General features: G+C 47.4%; 1 protein-coding gene across 2 annotated transcripts; it reads right to left on the bottom strand.

Moving 5' to 3' along the window:
• Window positions 1-1,808: 1,808 nt before the first annotated feature.
• AQP10 (aquaporin 10) lies at window positions 1,809-17,367 on the bottom strand. Of its 2 annotated transcripts, XM_032234195.1 has the most exons (11): window positions 17,283-17,367; window positions 17,033-17,090; window positions 14,113-14,221; window positions 13,869-13,967; window positions 13,505-13,622; window positions 10,690-12,116; window positions 7,004-7,130; window positions 6,456-6,593; window positions 6,019-6,137; window positions 4,737-4,954; window positions 1,809-2,562 (listed from the first exon to the last, which is right to left on the bottom strand). In XM_032234195.1, the coding sequence occupies exons 6-11, from the start codon at window positions 10,876-10,878 to the stop codon at window positions 2,322-2,324; spliced, it is 1,032 nt and encodes a 343-aa protein (XP_032090086.1). In that variant the 5' UTR covers window positions 10,879-12,116; window positions 13,505-13,622; window positions 13,869-13,967; window positions 14,113-14,221; window positions 17,033-17,090; window positions 17,283-17,367; the 3' UTR covers window positions 1,809-2,321. The 2 variants fall into 2 exon arrangements, 1 of the variants encoding a protein (XP_032090086.1); XR_004256710.1 differs by lacking the exons at window positions 1,809-2,562; window positions 4,737-4,954; window positions 6,019-6,137; window positions 6,456-6,593; window positions 7,004-7,130 and adding an exon at window positions 8,309-9,026.
• Window positions 17,368-19,369: the final 2,002 nt, after the last annotated feature.

The raw sequence follows: 19,369 nt of genomic DNA, 5'->3' as shown, positions 1-19,369 counted from the left end.
GGATAATAGAGGGGAGGGATGGAGGAAAGAAAGGAAAAGGAAAGAAAAAGGGAGGGAGGGAGGGAGGAAAATAGAAGTGAGGGAAGGAAGGAAAGAAAGGGAAGGAAGGAAGGAAAGAAGAAAGAAAGACTCTAGAGAGGCAAAAGGCCTTGTTAGCGTTGAAGGACACCTTCTTGCAATTTTGCTGCTGTTGTGTATGCTGTTGTGGGAAGACACACAACCCCGCAGACAAACCGACAAAACAAAACCTGGAAGTTTCGCTTCTCCACCACGGGAGAGATCTCCTTCGCCCCGTTGTTCTGGGCTCCCTTTCCAGGCCAAACAAGACTCGAGATCTGTCGCTAGTCCACATTCCTAGGGCCGGTCTTGTGCTCACAAGCCCACAACACCCCCCCACACACAAACACACAAACACAAACACACACAATTTAGGAGCCTCTAGTGGCAGGAATGAGGCACGCCCCATGCCCGCCTTTTTTTGGGAAGGGGAGCACGGTGCCACGATGCCTTTTAGGGAACGTGGCAGTGCGTGCCAGCTAGTTTAAAACGCAAAAAATAAAAATCGCAAGAAAGCCTTGGAGATTTCCAACACGGAAAGGGGATTGTGGTTGTGCAAAACACACACACACACACAATTCTCCTCCTGGGCATCTTAGCTTCCAAACTGGCCCCACAATTCTTTAAGATTCGAACTTAAAAATGTGTTTTTTCACACTTAACGACCATAATAACGTCCCCCCCTTTATGCGATCTAAACATCCAGACTTTCAGAATCCTGCAATTTATTTCCTCTAGGACAAACCTTCGGATGGGCGAAGCCGGACGATCCGCTGAACGGCCGCATCACCAACGTAGCCAGGGCAGGGATTCGCTTAACGACGGTGGCAGGGACGACGGCAAACACCACACGCACGCACACACACACAAGGTTGCAAAACTGACTTAAACCAAGGCCTCGCCTCGGCCGCATCAGTCCTGGGTTCTCCGTTGCTGTCGTAAATCGAGGACTTACCGGTATGCATTTTTTTTTAAAAAAAGAGGGGTCGTTTTTAAGCCAATCGTCATCCTTGGATCCTCGGGGAGCCAATCAGAAGCATCCCGAAAGCTCAGGAAATAAATAATTTAAAAAAAAAAAAGATGGAGGGACTTATGTGATAGACTGCTGCTGGCTTAGGAGGCTCCCCGTAAGATTTCTGGCTCCTGGAAATTGTTTCACCCAACCGGTTCGAGATTTATCTAACCCTGCGTTCGGCTGCCAGCCGTAGCTAACCAGGAAACTGACAATCAGGGTTACAGGCCCTTCCTTACATTTGGCCCATATTTCTCTTCCTCGGATGTGACTTTTGTGCCTCGTGCGTTACACAATTGTTGTGTAGCCTCCGCAGTTTAATTTTTCAAGCCCTGAAATGGGTGGATTCAGCCTGGGAGTGAATGCTGCTGCCTCAGTTTCCCCTCTCGGCTTCCCTCCTCCAATAGGGCTGCATCTTAATGGGCTAATACCGAGAGTCCTCGATTTACGACCACAATCGAGTTCAAAGTCTCTGCTGTTCAATGGGACACTTGTTAAGTGAGTCTTACGACCTTCCCTGCCACCGACGTTAAGCGAATCGCCGTCGCTGATACGTTCATAACTCTGTTTTTTTAAAAAAGTGAATCGGGCTTCCCCGTCAACGCGCCTGGTCGGAAGGTCGCGAAAGGGGAACATGGACGCGGTCCTCGTTCACTTTTTCCCCCGCGCCATTGTGAACGTTCAGACAGTCGCTAAACGGACCGCTGTAAGTCGAGGGCTACTCACATCCATGCCGAGGTGAAAATAAATAATTTATTTCTGAGACGTGCGCTTTGGAGAACACCCCCCCCAAAGATCCTTAGCTCAGGTCTCCGGCGTTCCTCTTAACGGGGTGGAAAAAGAAGCAACATCTTAACCAAACCCGTCCAATCGTGCCCGTCTCGGCGCTGGTTTTCCCGGGAAGGCACCGCCGACGGGCCTGGAGATGCTTGTTGGAGACTTGGAATGGCCTTGTGGGGCTCAGATGCCCCCCTTTTCACCCCAAAAACGCGACCAGCGAGATAATTCTTGCTGTTTTTACACAGTGAAGGGGCCACTGCGAAAAAGGCCCTGCTTCGGTCAAACTCACACGCAACGGAAGGACGATTTTCATCCATGGGTCCTTTCTCGGATATCCGATGTCCGTTTCAGCCGCCGTCACTCCCCCCCCCCAAATCCCCCTTTTCCAGGTCCCAAATTTAGGAAGATGGCCCCCACCCAATACATCCAACAAAGGAGGAAGGTGTTTCTCTTAGCATCCTGGTCGGAGGTCTCATTTGGGGGGTTCGTCCGACTCCGTGCCAGCGCCTGTCCACGATTCGGCGTAGCTGTTAACGACGTAAACCGGTAAATCTATTTCTTTCTCACCTCCTTGTTTTTCCGCCGTCGAATTTTCCGGCTCTTTCGAATCTGTCGGGTGGTGAAATTCGACTCCGAATTGATACACCGCCGTCCCAACTGTGGCCCCCAACATGGGGGCGGCGATGGGAACCCACCACCAACATTGCCCGGCGCTGGAAGAGGGAAAAGCAGAGAGGGAACATAAAGTTAACACACATCGAGTGACAAATATGTTGACAAGAGTTGGAAGGGGCCTTGTAGGTCATCTAGTCCAACCCCAGCCCCCTGCCACCGCGCCTTGTCTTACGACCAGAATGAAGCACGAGATTCCCGCTGCTAAGCGAGACAGTGGTTAAGTGAGCTTCGTCCCGTTTTTTTAAGGACCTTTCTCGCTTAACATCCGTTAAGCGAAGTTGCTGAGATGTTTTTTTTTAGCTTAGTTTAGTTTATTTTTATTTTTAAAATCGGTTTTCTATTAAATAGTGCTTAACGAACATCGTGTTGTCTGGGTAAATTATTGCTGGAGTTTATGAATTGACATTCTTAATCTCCACCTCTTGCCATCTTTTTTCTCTTCAATTTGCAATGCCAATCTGTCCGTTTCTCAGAAATCTAATACCTTCTTCCCTATCTTTCCAAGGCACCTGAGGGCAGAACAAGAAGCAATGGGTGGAAACTAATCAAGGAGAGAAGCAACTTAGAACTGAGGAGAAATTTCCTGACAGTGAGAACAATTAATCAGTGGAACAGAAGTTGCCTCCAGAAGTTGTGAATGCCCCAACACTGGAAGTCTTTAAGAAGATGTTGGATAGCCATTTGTATGAAATGGTATAGGGTTTCCTGCCTAGGCAGGGGGTTGGACTAGAAGACCTCCCAGGTCCCTTCCAACTCTGCTATTGTATTGTATTATTGTATCTCTTCCTCTCGAAGTGGCGTATCTTCGTATTTCCAGGATTGGGCGAAGATAATCCTCACTGCTATTAAACTATGTAATATGAAATACATACTTTTCTTATCGATCGATTGGTGATTATCAACTAGAAATGTCAACATTTCTTAGATTGTTTGAGATTTTAAATGGTCATTTTGTTAACACATATTAATAGATTGTTGTTTAGAGATGGTTATAAAGGTAAAGTTTTTTTTGCCCCTGTGGAGAGGAGAGGTGAGAAAAATAGTAAATAACCTCTAGCTAACAAGAACAACAATAACAACAACAACAATAATAATAATCGCAAAATACCAGGACTTAAAAATAGAAATTCAACGACTATGGCACAAACCAGCAGTGGTAATTCCAGTGGTAATTGGCACACTGGGTGCTATTCCAAAAGCACTGGAATTACATTTAAAACAGTTAAAAATTGACAAAATCCCCATCAGTCAAATGCAAAAGGCCGCACTGCTTGGATCTGCACGCATATTACGAAAACATGTTACGACGTCCTAGGGCGTCTCCTGTTAGGGAGAGGAAAGGTTAGCTATCCTATTAATTGACATTTTTTTAGAATATGTTATAAAGATGTAAAGATATGGCAGATTGATTGAGACTGGGGGGCGGGGGGGGGGAATTGCCAGCAGGTGGCTGTGCTCCTTAAAATCTTAATTAAAATGAAAATTGGTGGTATGGTGATAGTAAAATACATAAATTTTAAAATGTACAATTCAAACCGAATGGAATACATTGTGAGTGTGGAAGGAACGCACGAAATATACTTGTGACCAATGGATATGCTTTCTACAAGATGTAATGAAAGATGATTCTTTTTTTTTTTTGTGCTTTTTCTGTAATAAAACCAATTAAAAAAATTTCAAAACAAACAAACAAAAAAGAAATCTCCATTTGTGGTTGTAAATCCAGGACTACCTGTCTAGAATATAGAAGAGGGCCGGGGGGGGGGGGGGAAACACCCACCCGAGGGTGTATATTTACTGAATTTTGAGCTATTTTGGCGAGAGGGGTAGATTTCCCGCAGAACTAACATTTATAATCAAGTTGTAATTATTAACAGTTTCTGCATTTGGAGTTTAGCAATAGCAATAGCAATAGCAATAGCAATAGCAGTTAGACTTATATACCGCTTCATAGGGCTTTCAGCCCTCTCTAAGCGGTTTACAGAGTCAGCATATTGCCCCCAACAACAATCCGGGTCCTCATTTTACCCACCTCGGAAGGATGGAAGGCTGAGTCAACCTTGAGCCGGTGAGATTAGAACCGCTGAACTGCAGAACTGCAGTCAGCTGAAGTGGCCTGCAGTGCTGCATTTAACCACTGCGCCACCTCGGCTCTTTAACACCCCTCGCTTGGCCTTCTCAGTAGGAATAGGAAGGGGGGGTCGACACCCACCTGAATACCTGCGGGCCCCACCCGGCGACGTAGGTGAACAGGCGTGGCCCCAAATCCCGAGCTGGGTTGATGGCGCAGCTGCAGTTAGCACCCATAGATACGCTGAGTGCGAAGACCAAGAGCCCGACAGCCAACGGATCCAATCCGGGTGGGATGCGTTTATTCCGGGCATCGATAATGGCCAGGATACCCAGCACCAGAACTCCTGTGCCCAGCACCTGGGGAAAGAGGCAGGAAGGAGAAGAGAGCATCAGAAATCCAGGGAGGGAGGGAAGGAGGAAGGGAAAAGGAAAGGGAAGGAAGGAGGAGATGGAAACGACAGAGGGAGGAATAGAGGGAGGGGAGGAAAGAAGGGAGGAGAGTAGAAGGAAGAGAGGAAAAAAGGGAGAAAGGATGGGGAGGGAGGAAGAAAGAAAGGGAGAGAAAAGGGGAGGGAGGAGAGGAGAGAGTAAGGAGGAAATGAAGGAGGAAGGGAAAAGGAGAGGGAGGGAAGGAGGAGACTGAAACGACAGAGGGAGGAATAGAGGGAGGGGAGGAAAGAAGGGAGGAGAGTAGAAGGAAGAGAGGAAAAAAGGGAGAAAGGATGGGGAGGGAGGAAGAAAAAGGGGAGGGAGGAGAGGAGAGAGTAAGGAGGAAATGACAGAGGAAGGAAGGAATAGAAAGAGGAAAGGAGGAAGAAGGATGAGACGATGGGAGGAAAAGGGAAAGAGGGAGGGAGAAAAAAGAAAGAAAAAGAGGGAGGGAAATGACAGAGGGAGGGAGGAATAGAGGGAGGGAAGGGAGGGAAGGAAGAAAGGAAGGAAGCGAGGGAGAGAGGAAGAAAAAAGGAAGAAAAAAGAGGGAGGGAGGAGATAGAAATGACAAGAAGGAAGGAATAGAGGGAGGAAAGGAAGGGAAGAAGAAGGGAGGAAAGAGGAAAGAAGGAAAGGAAAGAGGAAAGAAGGAAAGGAACGGAGGATGTTGGGAGGGGTAGAGAAGGAAGGGAAGGAAGGAAAGAGGGATAGTGAAGGGAGGGAGAGAGGGAAGAAGAAGGATGGGATAAGGAAAGAAGGAAGGAAGGAGAAAAGGGGGGGAAAGGAATGGGAAGGGAAAGAAGAGGGATGGAAGAAAGGGAAAGGAAGAAAGGAAAGAAGGAAAGGATGATGTTGGGAGGGATAGGGAAGGAAGGAAAGAAGGGAATGAGGGAACAAGGGAGAGGGAAGGGAGGGGGAGAGGGAAGAAGAAGGGAGGGATAACGCAGGAAGGATCTGGATGAGCACGCAAAAGAGAACCAATATCTCACCTGGTCAAAAAATCCATTGGGGATGGACAGGTAAGGGGCGGGGTAGGTGGCAAAGATGGAGGCCGTTTCCCGGACACCTGTCACTCTGAGAGTCCCATTACTGTAGCTGTGAATGGCGTCTGCCAGAAGAGAGAGAGAGATAACCCCCACACACAAGAGTAGCATTAATCGTAGGCCCCCTCCCCGGCTGACCGCGGAGGATGGGCCCCGAATGAACTGAGAAGGGCTGCGTTGATCCTCGGAACAGCTTCTTTAAGCGACTAGTCCTCAGTGTTCCTTCGAACCCCAAGTTCACCCTTGCCTTCTGGTTTACTTTGGCCTCTGCAGGACCAAGGGCCATCGGGACCCAAAAGGGGGCAGCTGGACAAGATTGACACACACACACACACACACACACACACACACACACAACCCCTTCACCCGGGCGATCTGGTTACCGTAATAAAGGAGGTAGACTGTGCCAGCGCCCACAAACGCCCCCAGGACTTGGATGAGAAAATAAAGGGGCAGTTTCCACCAGGGAAACTGAGCCAGGAGGCACAGGGCGAGCGAGAAGGCCGGATTCAGGTGTCCTCCTGGAGGGGAGAGGGGGAGAGAGAGAGAGAGAGAAAGAGAGTCCTGTCAATCAAATCCAACAGCATTATTAACTATTATATTATTTCTCCACTTTGGTCACTTTAACTTCCAGAATCCCCCATTTTGCATGCTTTAAGAGGGGTGGGCTTCGACCCCCAGAATCCCCCAGTTTGCATGCTTTAAGAGGGGTGGGCTTTAATTCCCAGAATCCCCCATTTTGCATGCTTTAAGAGGGGTGGGCTTCCACTCCCAGAATCCCCCAGTTTGCATGCTTTAAGAGTTGGGGACTTCAACTCCCAGAATCCCCCAGCCATGCTACTTATATGAATAGCCCAAACCATTCATGGGATAGACTGGCTTTGCTTAATGACCCGACGATTCGCTTAACGACGCAGGGGGTTAACCCCACCTGAGACGCCCCCGGAGACGTGGACGGCCACCATCACAGCCACTCCGCTGGCTAAAGAGGAGCTTAAAAAATTTCCTTTGGTTCCTTCGCTGGTGACGCTTTGGGCCGAAGCGCTAAGAGTGAGGACCTAGAAAAAGAAGGAAAGGGGAAATGAAGGACTGTCTCTTCCCCTCCTTCCCTGACTCCCTCCTTCCTTTCCTTCTCCTCCTCTCTTCCTTCCTTCCCTCCCTACTTCCCTCCTTCTCTCCCTTCTCTATTTCTGGTCCTTCCTTACTCTGTTCATTACTCTTTTCCTCCTTCCATTCCTTATGTCCCTTTTTACCCTCCTCTTTCCTCGGTTCTTCCCCATCCTTCATCTTTTACTTCATTCCGTTTTTTTAATCCTTCCATGTACCTCAAGCTCGCCCTACTCCTCTCCTTTCCTTTCCTCTCTCTCTTTCCATCCCTCGCTCCTTCTTTAATTCCTTTCCCTATATTTTCCTTATCCTATGGCTCGCTACTTTCCTTCCTTCCCGCCTTATTTCCTCTCTCCTTCTCTCTTTCTATTCCTTCCTTCCTCTGCATTTCCATCTCCTTCTCTCCTTCCTCTCTTTTTATTCCTTTTTTCGTCCCTCCCTCCTTTGCTTTTTTCTTCTTTCCTTCCTTCCCTCTATTACTTCCTTCTCCCTCTCTCTCTCCTTTCCTTCCCTCCCTCCTTCCTCTCCCTTCTCTCTTTCTATTCCTTCCTTCCTCTGTCATTTCCATCTCCTTCCTCTCTTTTTCTTCCTTTTTTCCTCCCTCCCCTCCTTTTTTCTTCTTTCCTTCCTTCCCTCTCTATTCCTTTCCTTATCCCTCTCTCTCTCCTTTCCTTCCCTCCCTCCCTTCCTTCCTCTCTCCCTTCTCTTTCTATTCCTTCCTTCCTCTGTCATTTTCATCTCCTTCTTCCTCTTTTTCTTCCTTTTTTCCTCCTTCCCCTCCTTTCTCTTTTTTCTTCTTTCTTTCCCTCTATTGCTTCCTTCCTCTGTCATTTCCATCTCTTCCCTCCCTCCTTCTCCTTTTCTTTCTTTTTTCTCCCTCCCTCCCTTTCCTTCCCATCGTCCCACCTTCCTTCCTTCCTTCCCTCTTTTCATCCCTTCCTTCCTTGTCCCTCTCTCCTTTCCTTTCTTCCTCGTTCCTCCTTTCTCTTTGCCTCCCTCCCTACTTCCCTTCTCTTTCTATTCCTTCCTGCGTCTGTCATCTCCATCGCTCCCTCCCTCCCTCCTTTCCTCCCCCTCTTTTTCTCTTCCTTTTCTCTTCCTCCCTCCCTCCTTTCCCACTTCTCCTCCCTGCCTTCCCAGATGTGAGGCGCAAGACAGCTGTTGTTGGGCATCTGGGCCATTATCGATGCCCAAGACTAAGGAAAAGATTATTGGCCAACTACGAAGATACCAAGCCTGCGGGTCAACAAAGCCGGTTTGCCAAATTGGCAGAGACGAAGCCAAACCGGCTTCTCTGCCTTTCCCCATTCTCGGTCCCGAGTGAGAGAGACGCGCTCCTCCGTTTTCGCTTCGCCCACTCCAGGGCTGGGTGCAGGAGAAAAACACTTTCCAAATTCAAAGGAATTATTTTTTCTCCCCCCCCCCTCCCCGGGGGATGATTGACAGCTCAGAAAAGCCTCAGAAGAATCCGGATAGATACCGACAACTCCCCGCGGCGAGAAATCTAGGCCAGAAGGACGAAAGCTGGCTGTGCTTGCAACCTATTTTCCCTCCAGCTGCGCGGATGGGCTTGCTGTTTGATCTCGCTCCCTTTGCGGGCAAGGAATGGAAGGCATTTTTATGAGCAGGACGAAACTTGTCTTGCTAAGCGAGGAGGCCGCCGTTAAGGAGGTTCCCGTCCCCTGTTTTACGACCTTTGGGAAGCGGGTTATGAATCCGGTTGTTAAGTGAATCTTGGACTCGTTGGAAAGTCGCAAGAGTGAGCCCAGGACACCTGCGGCCGTCGTAACTTCGAGTTGCCAAGCTACCCGTAGTTTGGAATTTGTGGTTTTTCTCTTCCCCTGCAGCTGTTTAAAAGACAACTAAATATTTGCACTTTGGAGTTAAAGATGTACCAGGGAGGGCAAAATATTCCCTTCCAAGCGAATAAATAACTCCGCAGGTCAGGAGAGGCGGCCCGCGCTCGGCTGCGTGAAACCCCAGTTGTGCAAAAAGAGGCGTGTTTACACACATGGAAGCACGCGGGGTTTTGACTCGGCCGTCTCTCCGGGAATGGCGAGCCGTGTCTGCCTTTGGGTGATTTTACGTTTCAGAGAAGAGAAGCAGCTGGAGGAAAGAAGGAGGAAGGAAGGGAAGGGGAAGGGAAGAAAGGAGGGGAGGGAAAGAGAAGGGAAGGGAAGGATGAGAGGAAAGAAGGAAGGAAGGGGAAGGAAGGGAAGGAAGGAGAGGAGGGAAAGAGAAGGGAAGGAAGAAGGGAAAGAAAGAAGGAAGGAAGGAGAAAGAAGAGAAGGGGAAGGGAAGGAAGGAGAGGAGGGAAAGAGAAGGGAAGGAAGGAAGGGAAGGATGAGGGGAAAGAAGAAAGGAAGGAGAAAGAAGGGAAGGGGAAGGGAAGGAAGGAGAGGAGGGAAAGAGAAAGGAAGGAAGGAAGGAAGGAAAGGATGAGGGGAAAGAAGGAAGGAAGGAGAAGGAAGGAGAGGAGGGAAAGAGAAGGGAAGGAAGGAAGGATGAGGGGAAAGAAGGAAGGATAAAGAAGGGAAGGGGAAAGGAAGGAAGGAGAGGAGGGAAAGAGAAGGGAAGGGAAGGATGAGGGGAAAGAAGGAAGGAAGGGGAAGGAAGGGAAGTGGGAAAGATAGGGAAGGAAGAAAGGAAGGGAAGAAGGGAGAGGGAGGGATGAGGGAGGGAGGAAAGCGGAATAAAGGAAGGGAAGGAAAAGGGGAGTGGGAAGGATAGAGAAGGAAAAAAGGGGAACAAGGGATAGAGGGAAGAAGTGCCGGATGAGGGGGAAAAGGGAATGAAAAGTTGAATGGAAGAATAGGGAAGGAAGAACAGAACAAGCGAGAGGGGTAAGGGAGGGAAGGAGGGATGAGGGAGGGAGGAAAGATTAAGGAAGGAAGGGAAAAAGGAATGGGAAGGATAGGGAAGGAAGGGAACAAGAGAGAGGGAAGAAGGGAGGGATGAGGGAAAAGAAGGAAGGAAAGGGGAGTTGGAAGAGAGGGAAGAAAGGGAAAAACAGAGGGAAGAAGGGAGAGATGAGGGAGGAAAGAAGGAGGGATAAGGAAAAGGAGGAAAGAGGAGGGTGGGAAGGAAGGATAAGGACGGACGAAAGGAACAAGCGAGAGAGAGAGAAGGGAGGACAGAGAAGAAGAAGGGGGAAATAAATTAAAGGAAGACAGAAGTAAATGTTATTTCTCGATTACTATAACTTATAACCCCCTTCACCTCCTTTTGATTCGTTCCACTCACTTCTTCCCTTCACCCGTTCGAAGATCCTCCTCCACTCCTTCCAACCTTCAAAGTTGCTCTTTCTCCAAAACCGCCCCCCACTCCCCAGACTCCCCCCCCTGCCTCTCCCCAACGCCCCCCCCTCTCCAAATTCTCCTTTTTTGCCCACCTGGACAAACCCCATGGCCCTTCCCACGGCGTCGGGGGGGGGTGTTTCCCTTCTCAGCTGGTAAACCCCCCGCCCGCCGCCCCATGCCCCCCCCCTGCCCCACACCTGGGCAAACTCACAATTAAAAGGAAGACGCCAAGGAACTCCGCCAGGCATTGCCGCAGGAGGTGGCTGTGGATCCTGCAACGGCTTCGAAGCGTGCCCAGGCAGCGGGCATAAGACATGGCGAAGGCAAGAGAGAGAGAGAGAGAAACAGAGAACCAGCCTGGCGCAAGGCAATATATATATATATATATATATATATACATCTAATGCCTCCTCCGCCCACAAAGCTCCTTGCCCCGGCCGATGAGGAGGATGATAACCGCTAATTATTCAAGGTTGATTAATTACCTCGTTATGTAAGGGCAAAGGACAGGACGGGCCGGGGAACGGTCAGCGGTGTGGGAGGGTGGCGCGAGGGGAGAGGCCCAGCCCGGCCTCTGGAAGTCCGAGGGTGGGTGGGGGGGAGAGAGAGAAAGGTAGACTTGCTGAGGTGGTGGAGGCTCGCCCAGGGCAAGCGGGGGGTATTTTGCACCCTCGGGGGTGTTTGGCTTGGGTGCGAATCCTTGGCACCCGTTTTTGGCATCTTGGCATTCTGCAGGCGGCCTTGCCCTTTGGGATGTTGGAACGGTACACAAACACACACACACAGAGGTGTTGTGCACGCACGGGCCTCTCCCGCACCCGGGACACGCCCAAGGGCAGCCCTGCCAGGTTGGATGGGGGTTAAGGGAAGGGCAGGGCCGGGCATAGGGGCATCCCGGGTGCTTTTGGGTTCGAATCTTAAGGGGGGAAAAAGGGATTTTTGTTTAAAATTTAGGAGTTTGTGCTTCTAAGTCCTCGGCTTACGGCGGTTCGCTTAATGAGCTGAACGGCAAAAAAGAGGGGAGCGTTTCATGCTCCTGGCCGTGCGGAGTCCCCGTGATCGAAATCCAGACGCTGAAGACAACAGAGTCGTATTTATGACGGTTGGGAGGGACACGAGATTGGAATTCGGACACTTAAGGGGATGACTCATATTTACGACGGTTGCAGAGGTCGCGCGATCCCGTTTCGCTGCTTTTCCGACGAGCGAAGTCAAGGGGGGAGGAGGGAGACGGGGACTCGCCGAACCGGGGGCAGGACGAAGCTCGCTTAATGGCAGAGAGTTCACTTAACGGCAGCAGAGGTGGCCATATATGGGGCGAGGCTGACGTTAGCAACGGTCTCGCTTAGCAACGGGCGCCGTTGTGATCGGGAGGGGAGGGTGAGCTGCGATGCCTTCTCCGGCAGCACCGGAGAACCTCCAGCTTGCAGGAACACTCTATCTGCAGTATTCCCAGACTCTGGGAACCAGAAAGGGGGGGGGGTTCAACAGGGTCTTCTCCCCCTCCCCAAATCTTCAAAAGGGGGGAGGGAAAAAAACAGCACGCAGACCAACCTCAAGCATAAATAAGTTATTTTATTTGTCCTATTTTCAGGCTACAAAGAAGAAGAGGAGGCAGTTCAGGAAATGCATAGAAACCTGGGGGGAAAATTAGTATATAAATAAATATAAATATAAATGTAACATATATGCATATACACATATTCACATGCTTATATACACTTATATCTACATCATTCATTCATACATACAATATCCTACAACTCCCCGTCTCCTGGTGATTGGCCCAAAGTCACCCAGCTGGCTTTCATGCTTAAGGTGGGACTAGAACTCCCAGTCTCCTGGTGATTGGCTCAAAAGTCACCCAGCCAGCTTTCACGCTTAAGGTGGGACTAGAACTCCCAATCTCCAGGTGATTGGCTGAATGTCACCCAGCCGGCTTTCACGCTTAAGGTGGGACTAGAACTCCCAGTCTCCTGGTGATGGGCCCAAAATCACCCAACCGGCTTTCACGCTTAAGGTGGCACTAGAACTCCCAGTCTCCTGGTGATTGGCTCAAAAGTCACCCAGCCGGCTTTCACGCTTAAGGTGGGACTAGAACTCCCAGTCTCCTGGTGATGGGCCCAAAATCACCCAACCGGCTTTCACGCTTAAGGTGGCACTAGAACTCCCAGTCTCCTGGTGATTGGCTCAAAAGTCACCCAGCCAGCTTTCACGCTTAAGGTGGGACTAGAACTCCCAATCTCCAGGTGATTGGCTGAATGTCACCCAGCCGGCTTTCACGCTTAAGGTGGGACTAGAACTCCCAGTCTCCTGGTGATGGGCCCAAAATCACCCAACCGGCTTTCACGCTTAAGGTGGCACTAGAACTCCCAGTCTCCTGGTGATTGGCTCAAAAGTCACCCAGCCAGCTTTCACGCTTAAGGTGGGACTAGAATTCCCAATCTCCAGGTGATTGGCTGAATGTCACCCAGCCGGCTTTCACGCTTAAGGTGGGACTAGAACTCCCAGTCTCCTGGTGATGGGCCCAAAATCACCCAACCGGCTTTCACGCTTAAGGTGGCACTAGAACTCCCAGTCTCCTGGTGATTGGCTCAAAAGTCACCCAGCCAGCTTTTCACGCTTAAGGTGGGACTAGAATTCCCAATCTCCAGGTGATTGGCCCAAAGTCACCCAGCCGGCTTTCACGCTTAAGGTGGGACTAGAACTCCCAGTCTCCTGGTGATTGGCCCAAAGTCACCCAGCCGGCTTTCACACTTAAGGTGGGACTAGAACTCCCAGTCTCCTGGTGATTGACTCAAAAGTCACCCAGCCGGGTTTCACGCTTAAGGTGGGACTAGAACTCCCAGTCTCCTGGTGATTGGCTCCAAAAGTCACCCAGCCGGGTTTCACGCTTAAGGCGGGACTAGAACTCCCAGTCTCCTGGTCTCCAGCCTTCACTACTAGACCAAACTGAACCATATGGAGGGAGGGCAAGGCTTAAGTAGAGAAAACGCCAACTGGGCAGCGAGATGCTTCGCCCTTACCTGCCTCTCTGCCAAAGGAATTACTGGTTCGGGAACCAGCGGCGGAAAAAGGTGTTGAGAATCGAACTGGTGTCACTCAAGTCTCCATCCGGGCCAGGGCTGAAAGGGACCGGATCTCCTGAGAAACACCCGGGGGGGGGGGGGGGGGGAAGAGAATTCCCACTGATCTTTTATTCCCATTTCTCTACAAGAGATTCCCATTCATGGTTCTTTCGCTTGGCCCGATTCCAATCTACTCACCATGAGGGACTAGAAACGCGCGTTGGCGAACTCTGGTCAAAAATATAAATAAATCAAAAGGGATGTGTGTCTCCCCCCCCCCTCCTCCGAACCCCCCGGATGGTAGTTGGGAAGCGGGACTCACGTGGGCTCTCGCCAGGCCGTCATCGGGCCCTGGGCTCCGAGTAACGACCGTCTCCTCGTGACCCTGGCTGTCGCGCACCGTCCGGCGTTCCTCGACCGTCTAAAAACCAGGAGGACCACAAAACGGCCAGAAGTTCAGAGAAACGGCTTTGAAAAAGGGGCGGGAGTTTTCGAGTTTTTATGAGGACTAGAAACTTGGGAGGTTTTTTTTGTTTTTGTTTTTTTTTAAAACCGGTGGCACTCACCCCATCGGGGCCATCACTTTTGTGACGGAGACGCTTTTGAAATACGACCGGGGCTGGGCGGGAGGTAGAATGGCTTGCAAACCTTTGGAAGTCACTTGAGAATCGAGATCTGTGAGGGGAAAAGAGGGAAGGAAACCGAGATCCAGAGAGAAAACAAGACATAAATAAGAGGGGCATGATGGGTTTTGGAGTCCGAGCGGCGCACGCCTTGATCCCCACCAGCGTTCCAAGACCATTAAGTCAAACGTGGTTGGTCCTTGACTTACGACAATAAGGAAGCCCGCCCCTTATCTATCTATCTATCTATCTATCTATCTATCTATCATCTATCTATCTCTATTTCTCTATCTATCTATATCTATCTATCTCTATTTATCTCTATCTATCTATCTATCTATCTATCTATCATCTATCTATCTATCTATCTATCTATCTCTATCATCTATCTAGTATCTATCTATCTATCTATATCTATCTCTATCAATCTATCTATCATCTATCTATCTCTATGTATCTATCTATCTCTATCTCTATCTGTCTGTCTATCTATCTATCATCAATTTATCTATCATCTATCTATCTATCTCTTTTTATATTATCTATCTATTATCTATTATCTATCTCTATCATCTATACTCTATCTATCTATCTATATCTCTATCTATCATCTATCTCATCTATCTCTATCTCTATATCTCATATCTCTATCTATATCTATCTATCTATCTATCTAATCTATCTATCATCTATCTATATATCTCTCTCTATCTATCTATCTCTATCTCTATCATCTATCTATCTATATCTATCTATCATCTATCATCTATATCTATATATCTATCTATCTATCTATCTATCTATATATCATCTATCTATCTATCTATCGATCCATCCATCCATCCATCTATCATCTCTATCTCTCTCTATCTATATCTCGATCATCTATATCTCTATCTATCATCTATCTATCATCTATCTATCTATCATCTATCTATCTATCTATCTATCTATCTATCTATCTATCTATCTATCTATCTATATCTCTATCTATCTCTCTCTCTCTCTCTCTCTCTCATCTATCAATCTATCTATTGTATCTATTTGTATCGTGATGGTCACTAAGCAAGTCATGACACAATCAATTTATGACCCGTTTCTCCCCAACCCCCATCTGCCCGGCGGTTGTTAAGTGAATCTGTGGTCGTTCAGCGAAACCCGCATGGGAAGGGCGGCCCTCTGGACCTTCGTGAAACCAGTAATCTTTCTGAGGACTTTCGAGGTACTGTCGAATGGTCACCAAGGGAGTACTCGGTTGTAAGTCGAGGGACTCCCCGTGAGCACCTCTTCGGTGCGCTTGTGACGTTTTATAACGCCGTTTGGCCAGAAGACAAAGAAAAAGGGAGCTTCTGTGTTTGTTCTGCCACAATGTGGACTAGAAACCCGGAGCGGAACCGCCCGAAAGCTCTGAGAAAGGAGGTAAATAGAAGTGTTTGGGTTGGAAGCGGTTTAACTCTGGAGTTTATGATTTAGTTTTTAAAGCGTTATCTCTCCCTCCTGCGTCGCAGACTTAGGTGACCAAAGGCCGGCTAATGATTAATCCGAAGTCATAAATTGGGATTATTTAATAGGTTTGGCTGCAGAGATAAGGCTCCGGCAGCCTTCGTTCTTTCCCTGGGTATTTCTCTGGATTGCCCTGCGTAATTCAGTGGCCGCCAAACTTATCTGGTGGCAAGGAGTTCCCGAGTCCCAAAAAAACAAAAATGTTTTCTTCCCACTGGATAAGATCTAGTTTGGTAGGCCCGGCCAACATTCTAGCAATTTTTGGTTGAGAAGTTTTTGAATTATGATAGGTTTCATTAAACTGAATTAGCTTTCTATTTTTTTTTTTTTTAAAAATACTTTTATACCGTCATGGGTTTTGTTTTTAGAGTTTTTTTAATCTATGCATATATTAATTTTTAAATGTTTCTACCTTGTGTATTTATATACACCTCTATCATCTATCATCTATCTATCATCTATATCTATCTATCTATTTGTATCTCTCTATCTATCTGTCTACCTATCTATTGTATCTCTCTATCTACTGTCTCTGTATCTATCTATCTATCTATCTATCCTACTCTATTATCTATCTATCATCTATTTGTCTGTCTATCTATCATCTATCAATCATCTATAATACCTATATATACAGATAGACAGACAAAGATAGAAATGAGAGTAGATAATTATATAGATAATAGATAGATAGATAGATAGATAGATAGATAGAGATAGATAGATAGATAGATAGATGATAGAGCTAGATAATAGATATAGATATGAGAAAGGGAGAGATAGATGATAGATTTATCTATCATCTATTTATCTATCTATCTCATATATCTATCTATCTCTATTTATATATCTATCTGTCATCTATCTGTCTATAGCTATCTCTATTATTTCGCTCTCATCTATCTATCTATATCTATACTATCAATCTATTATCTATCAATCTATCAACTATCAATCTATGTCTGTATATCTATAATCTATCTTCTATCTATCCATCTATCCATCCGTCTCTATCATCTATCTGTCTGTCTATCTAACATCTATCAATCATCTCTCTATCAATATCTATTATCTATCATCTCTCTCTCTCTCTCGTTTTTTTTTATCTTTCATTTGGGGATTTTTCTTTAGCTTTTAAAAGTTTGCATCTTTGTCGTCTTCTGCCGCCTTGTGCTCTTCCTATGAGCATAAATAAATAACTTGGTTGATTGGCTATCAGACCTTTAAAAAAAGACTGCAAATATTCAGAAAAAGCTCTCATCTGAATCAGACAATGGTTGAAAATGCTACAAATATTTGCCCCCACTCCATTCCCCCTGGGGCAAACCACGATATCTTGGCCAAAATTCAGCCTCTGGACCTCCATCCTCTTTGCGGGAATCTTTCGAATCAGGGGCATCCGATTGGCTCCCTTGAAACTACAAAAAGAAGAAAGAGAGAAAAAGATTATCAGATCGCAAAGAAAAAAATAAAATAAAACCCTTTCAGTGTTGGGAAATTCAAGGAAAGTCGAATGGGGAAAGTCGGGGGGGGGGGGGGGGGTTACAGGAGCCGATTTCTCCCTCCCTCCCTCCTACCCACCCATCCCCCAGACCACGAGCCCAACTTACCCCTCGGAAAGGGGTCCAGAGTCCCCTCCGAAATAGGGGGATTGGGACCCTGTCTGCTCGCGGCTTTGGATGTCCGGGAATTCAGAATCGAATCACGGAGGGTCTGTCCTTGTCAGTAGGGGGGCTGGCGGAAGGCGGGCGGCAGTCCAAGCAAGGGGATTCTGGGGGGAGGAAAAAAGGGGGATCTTAAGATTCAGAAGCAGGGGAGTGGGAGGGATGGACTGAAATGAAAGGGAGGGAGGGGAGGAATAAAGGGAAGGAGGAGGGGGAAGGAAGGAATAAGAGGACGGAAGGAAGAAAGAGGAAAGCAGGGAGGGAGGAATAGAGAGGAAGGAAGGAAAGAGGGAAGGAAGGAAAGCAGGAAGGAAGGAAAAAAGAGGAATAAAGAGAGGGGGGAAGGAAAGAGGAATGGAGGGAGAAGGAAGAGTGGAAGGAAGGAAGGAAGGAAGGAGGAGGAAGATAAAGGAAGGATAAGAGGGGAGGAAGGGAAAAAGGGAGGAGGAGACGGATGAGGGAAGGAAGGGAAGGGAAGGAAGAATAAAGAGAGGAAGGAAGGAATAGAGAGGAAGGAAAAAGAGGAAAAGAAGGAAAGAGGGAGGTAGTAATAGAGACAGGAAGAAAGAATAGAGGAAAGAGGGCGGGAGGAAGGAAGAATAAAGAGGGGAAGGAAGGAAGAAAGGAGAAAGGGAAGGAAAAGGAGCAGAAAGAAGGAAGCAAGGGGGAGGAATAAAGAGAGGGGAGGAAGGAATAGAGGAAGGAAGGAAAGAGGTAAGGAGAGAGAAAATAAGTAATAAGGATTGATTAAAGGAAGGATTAGGAGGAGAGGGAAGGAAAGATGAAGAAAGAGGAAAGCAGGGAGGAGTAATAGAGAGGAAGAAAGGAATAGAGGGAAGGAGGGAGGGAAGAAGGAAGATAAAGAGAGGAAGGAAGGAAGGGAAGAGAAGGGAGCAGAAAGAAGGAAGCAAGGAGGGAAGAATAAAGAGAGGAAGGAAGGAAAAGATGGATGGAAGGAAAGAGGGAACAATAGAGAGGAAGGAAAATGCAAGGAGGAAAGAATAGAGGGAGGGAAAGAAATGCTTCAAACCACTGGATCAAAACCGGATTATCCCTCCAGATTTCAACTGGGCCAGATTCCCCCCCCCCCCCAAGGTCACCCACCGAAGGACGGGCAGGGAGACTCCGGCTTCCGATGTCGTTGAAGAAGTTGTTAAAATCTCGGAAGAGTTCCTGGAAGCCAAACTGGTCGTGGAAGCGAATCCCGCCTGGCTCAAAGCTGAAGCCGAAAGTGAAGCCATCGGGGGAAAAGTGGTTTTCCTGAAAATCCAGATCATCCTCGTCGTCTTCATCGTCCTCGATCCCGGTGAAAGACCCCAAAAGGGGTCGGGGGTCCTGAGAGAGGGGGGGGGGAGGGAGAGAGAGATGGATGGTAGAGGCAGATAGATATAATGTAGATAAATCCTTATATCTATTATTCATGTCTATTTATATCCATCTATCTGTATAGTTGTCTGACTTTTTTACATTATGCCTATCATTTATCTATTCATCTAATATAAATTTGATATCCATTTTTCTCTTTGTTTGTCTATCTCTCTTATCCATCCTCCTTCCCTATTATCTTCCATCTTTTTTATCATTCTCTCTCTCTCTTATCCATCTACTTCTTTCCTGCCTGTCTTCCTTCTCTATCTATTATCTTCCTTCTGTTCCTTTCATTATTATCTATCTATTTATCTCTTTATCTATCTATATCTCTATCTGTCTCTCTTTCTCTCTTCTATCTATATCTATCTATCTATCTACTATCTATCTATCTATCTATCTATCATCTATATCTATCTATATACTATCTATCTATCTATCTATCATCTATCTAATATCCATTGTCTTTCTGTCTATCTATCTATGTAAACTAATCTAATCTATCTATGAACTGAAACCCAAATCTCCCCCCATATCATTATTTACGCAGAACTTTTTTCTTTAAATCATAAAAGAGGTCCAATGGACTACAACTAATGTAAACAAGCCTTTGATTTCTGAGTAGGCCCGTGTGCATCAACTGAGGAAGGACCCAGGTTCAAATC

Source organism: Thamnophis elegans, chromosome 17, assembly GCF_009769535.1.
Source record: "Thamnophis elegans isolate rThaEle1 chromosome 17, rThaEle1.pri, whole genome shotgun sequence".
Lineage (NCBI taxonomy): Eukaryota > Metazoa > Chordata > Lepidosauria > Squamata > Colubridae > Thamnophis > Thamnophis elegans.
The sequence above is the reverse complement of the archived record's forward strand: the minus strand, read 5'-3'. Positions and strand labels throughout refer to the sequence as shown.

Excerpts from the sequence above, each read along its gene's own strand:
- AQP10 (XM_032234195.1), bottom strand. The coding sequence starts at position 10,878 with ATGTATATATATATATATATATATATATATTGCCTTGCGCCAGGCTGG. Across the intron at positions 7,131-10,689 it reads TTGGCGTCTTCCTTTTAATT|GTCCTCACTCTTAGCGCTTC; the intron begins GTGAGTTTGCCC and ends TTCTTTTTCTAG. Across the intron at positions 6,594-7,003 it reads CGTCTCCGGGGGCGTCTCAG|GAGGACACCTGAATCCGGCC; the intron begins GTGGGGTTAACC and ends TCTCCCCTCCAG.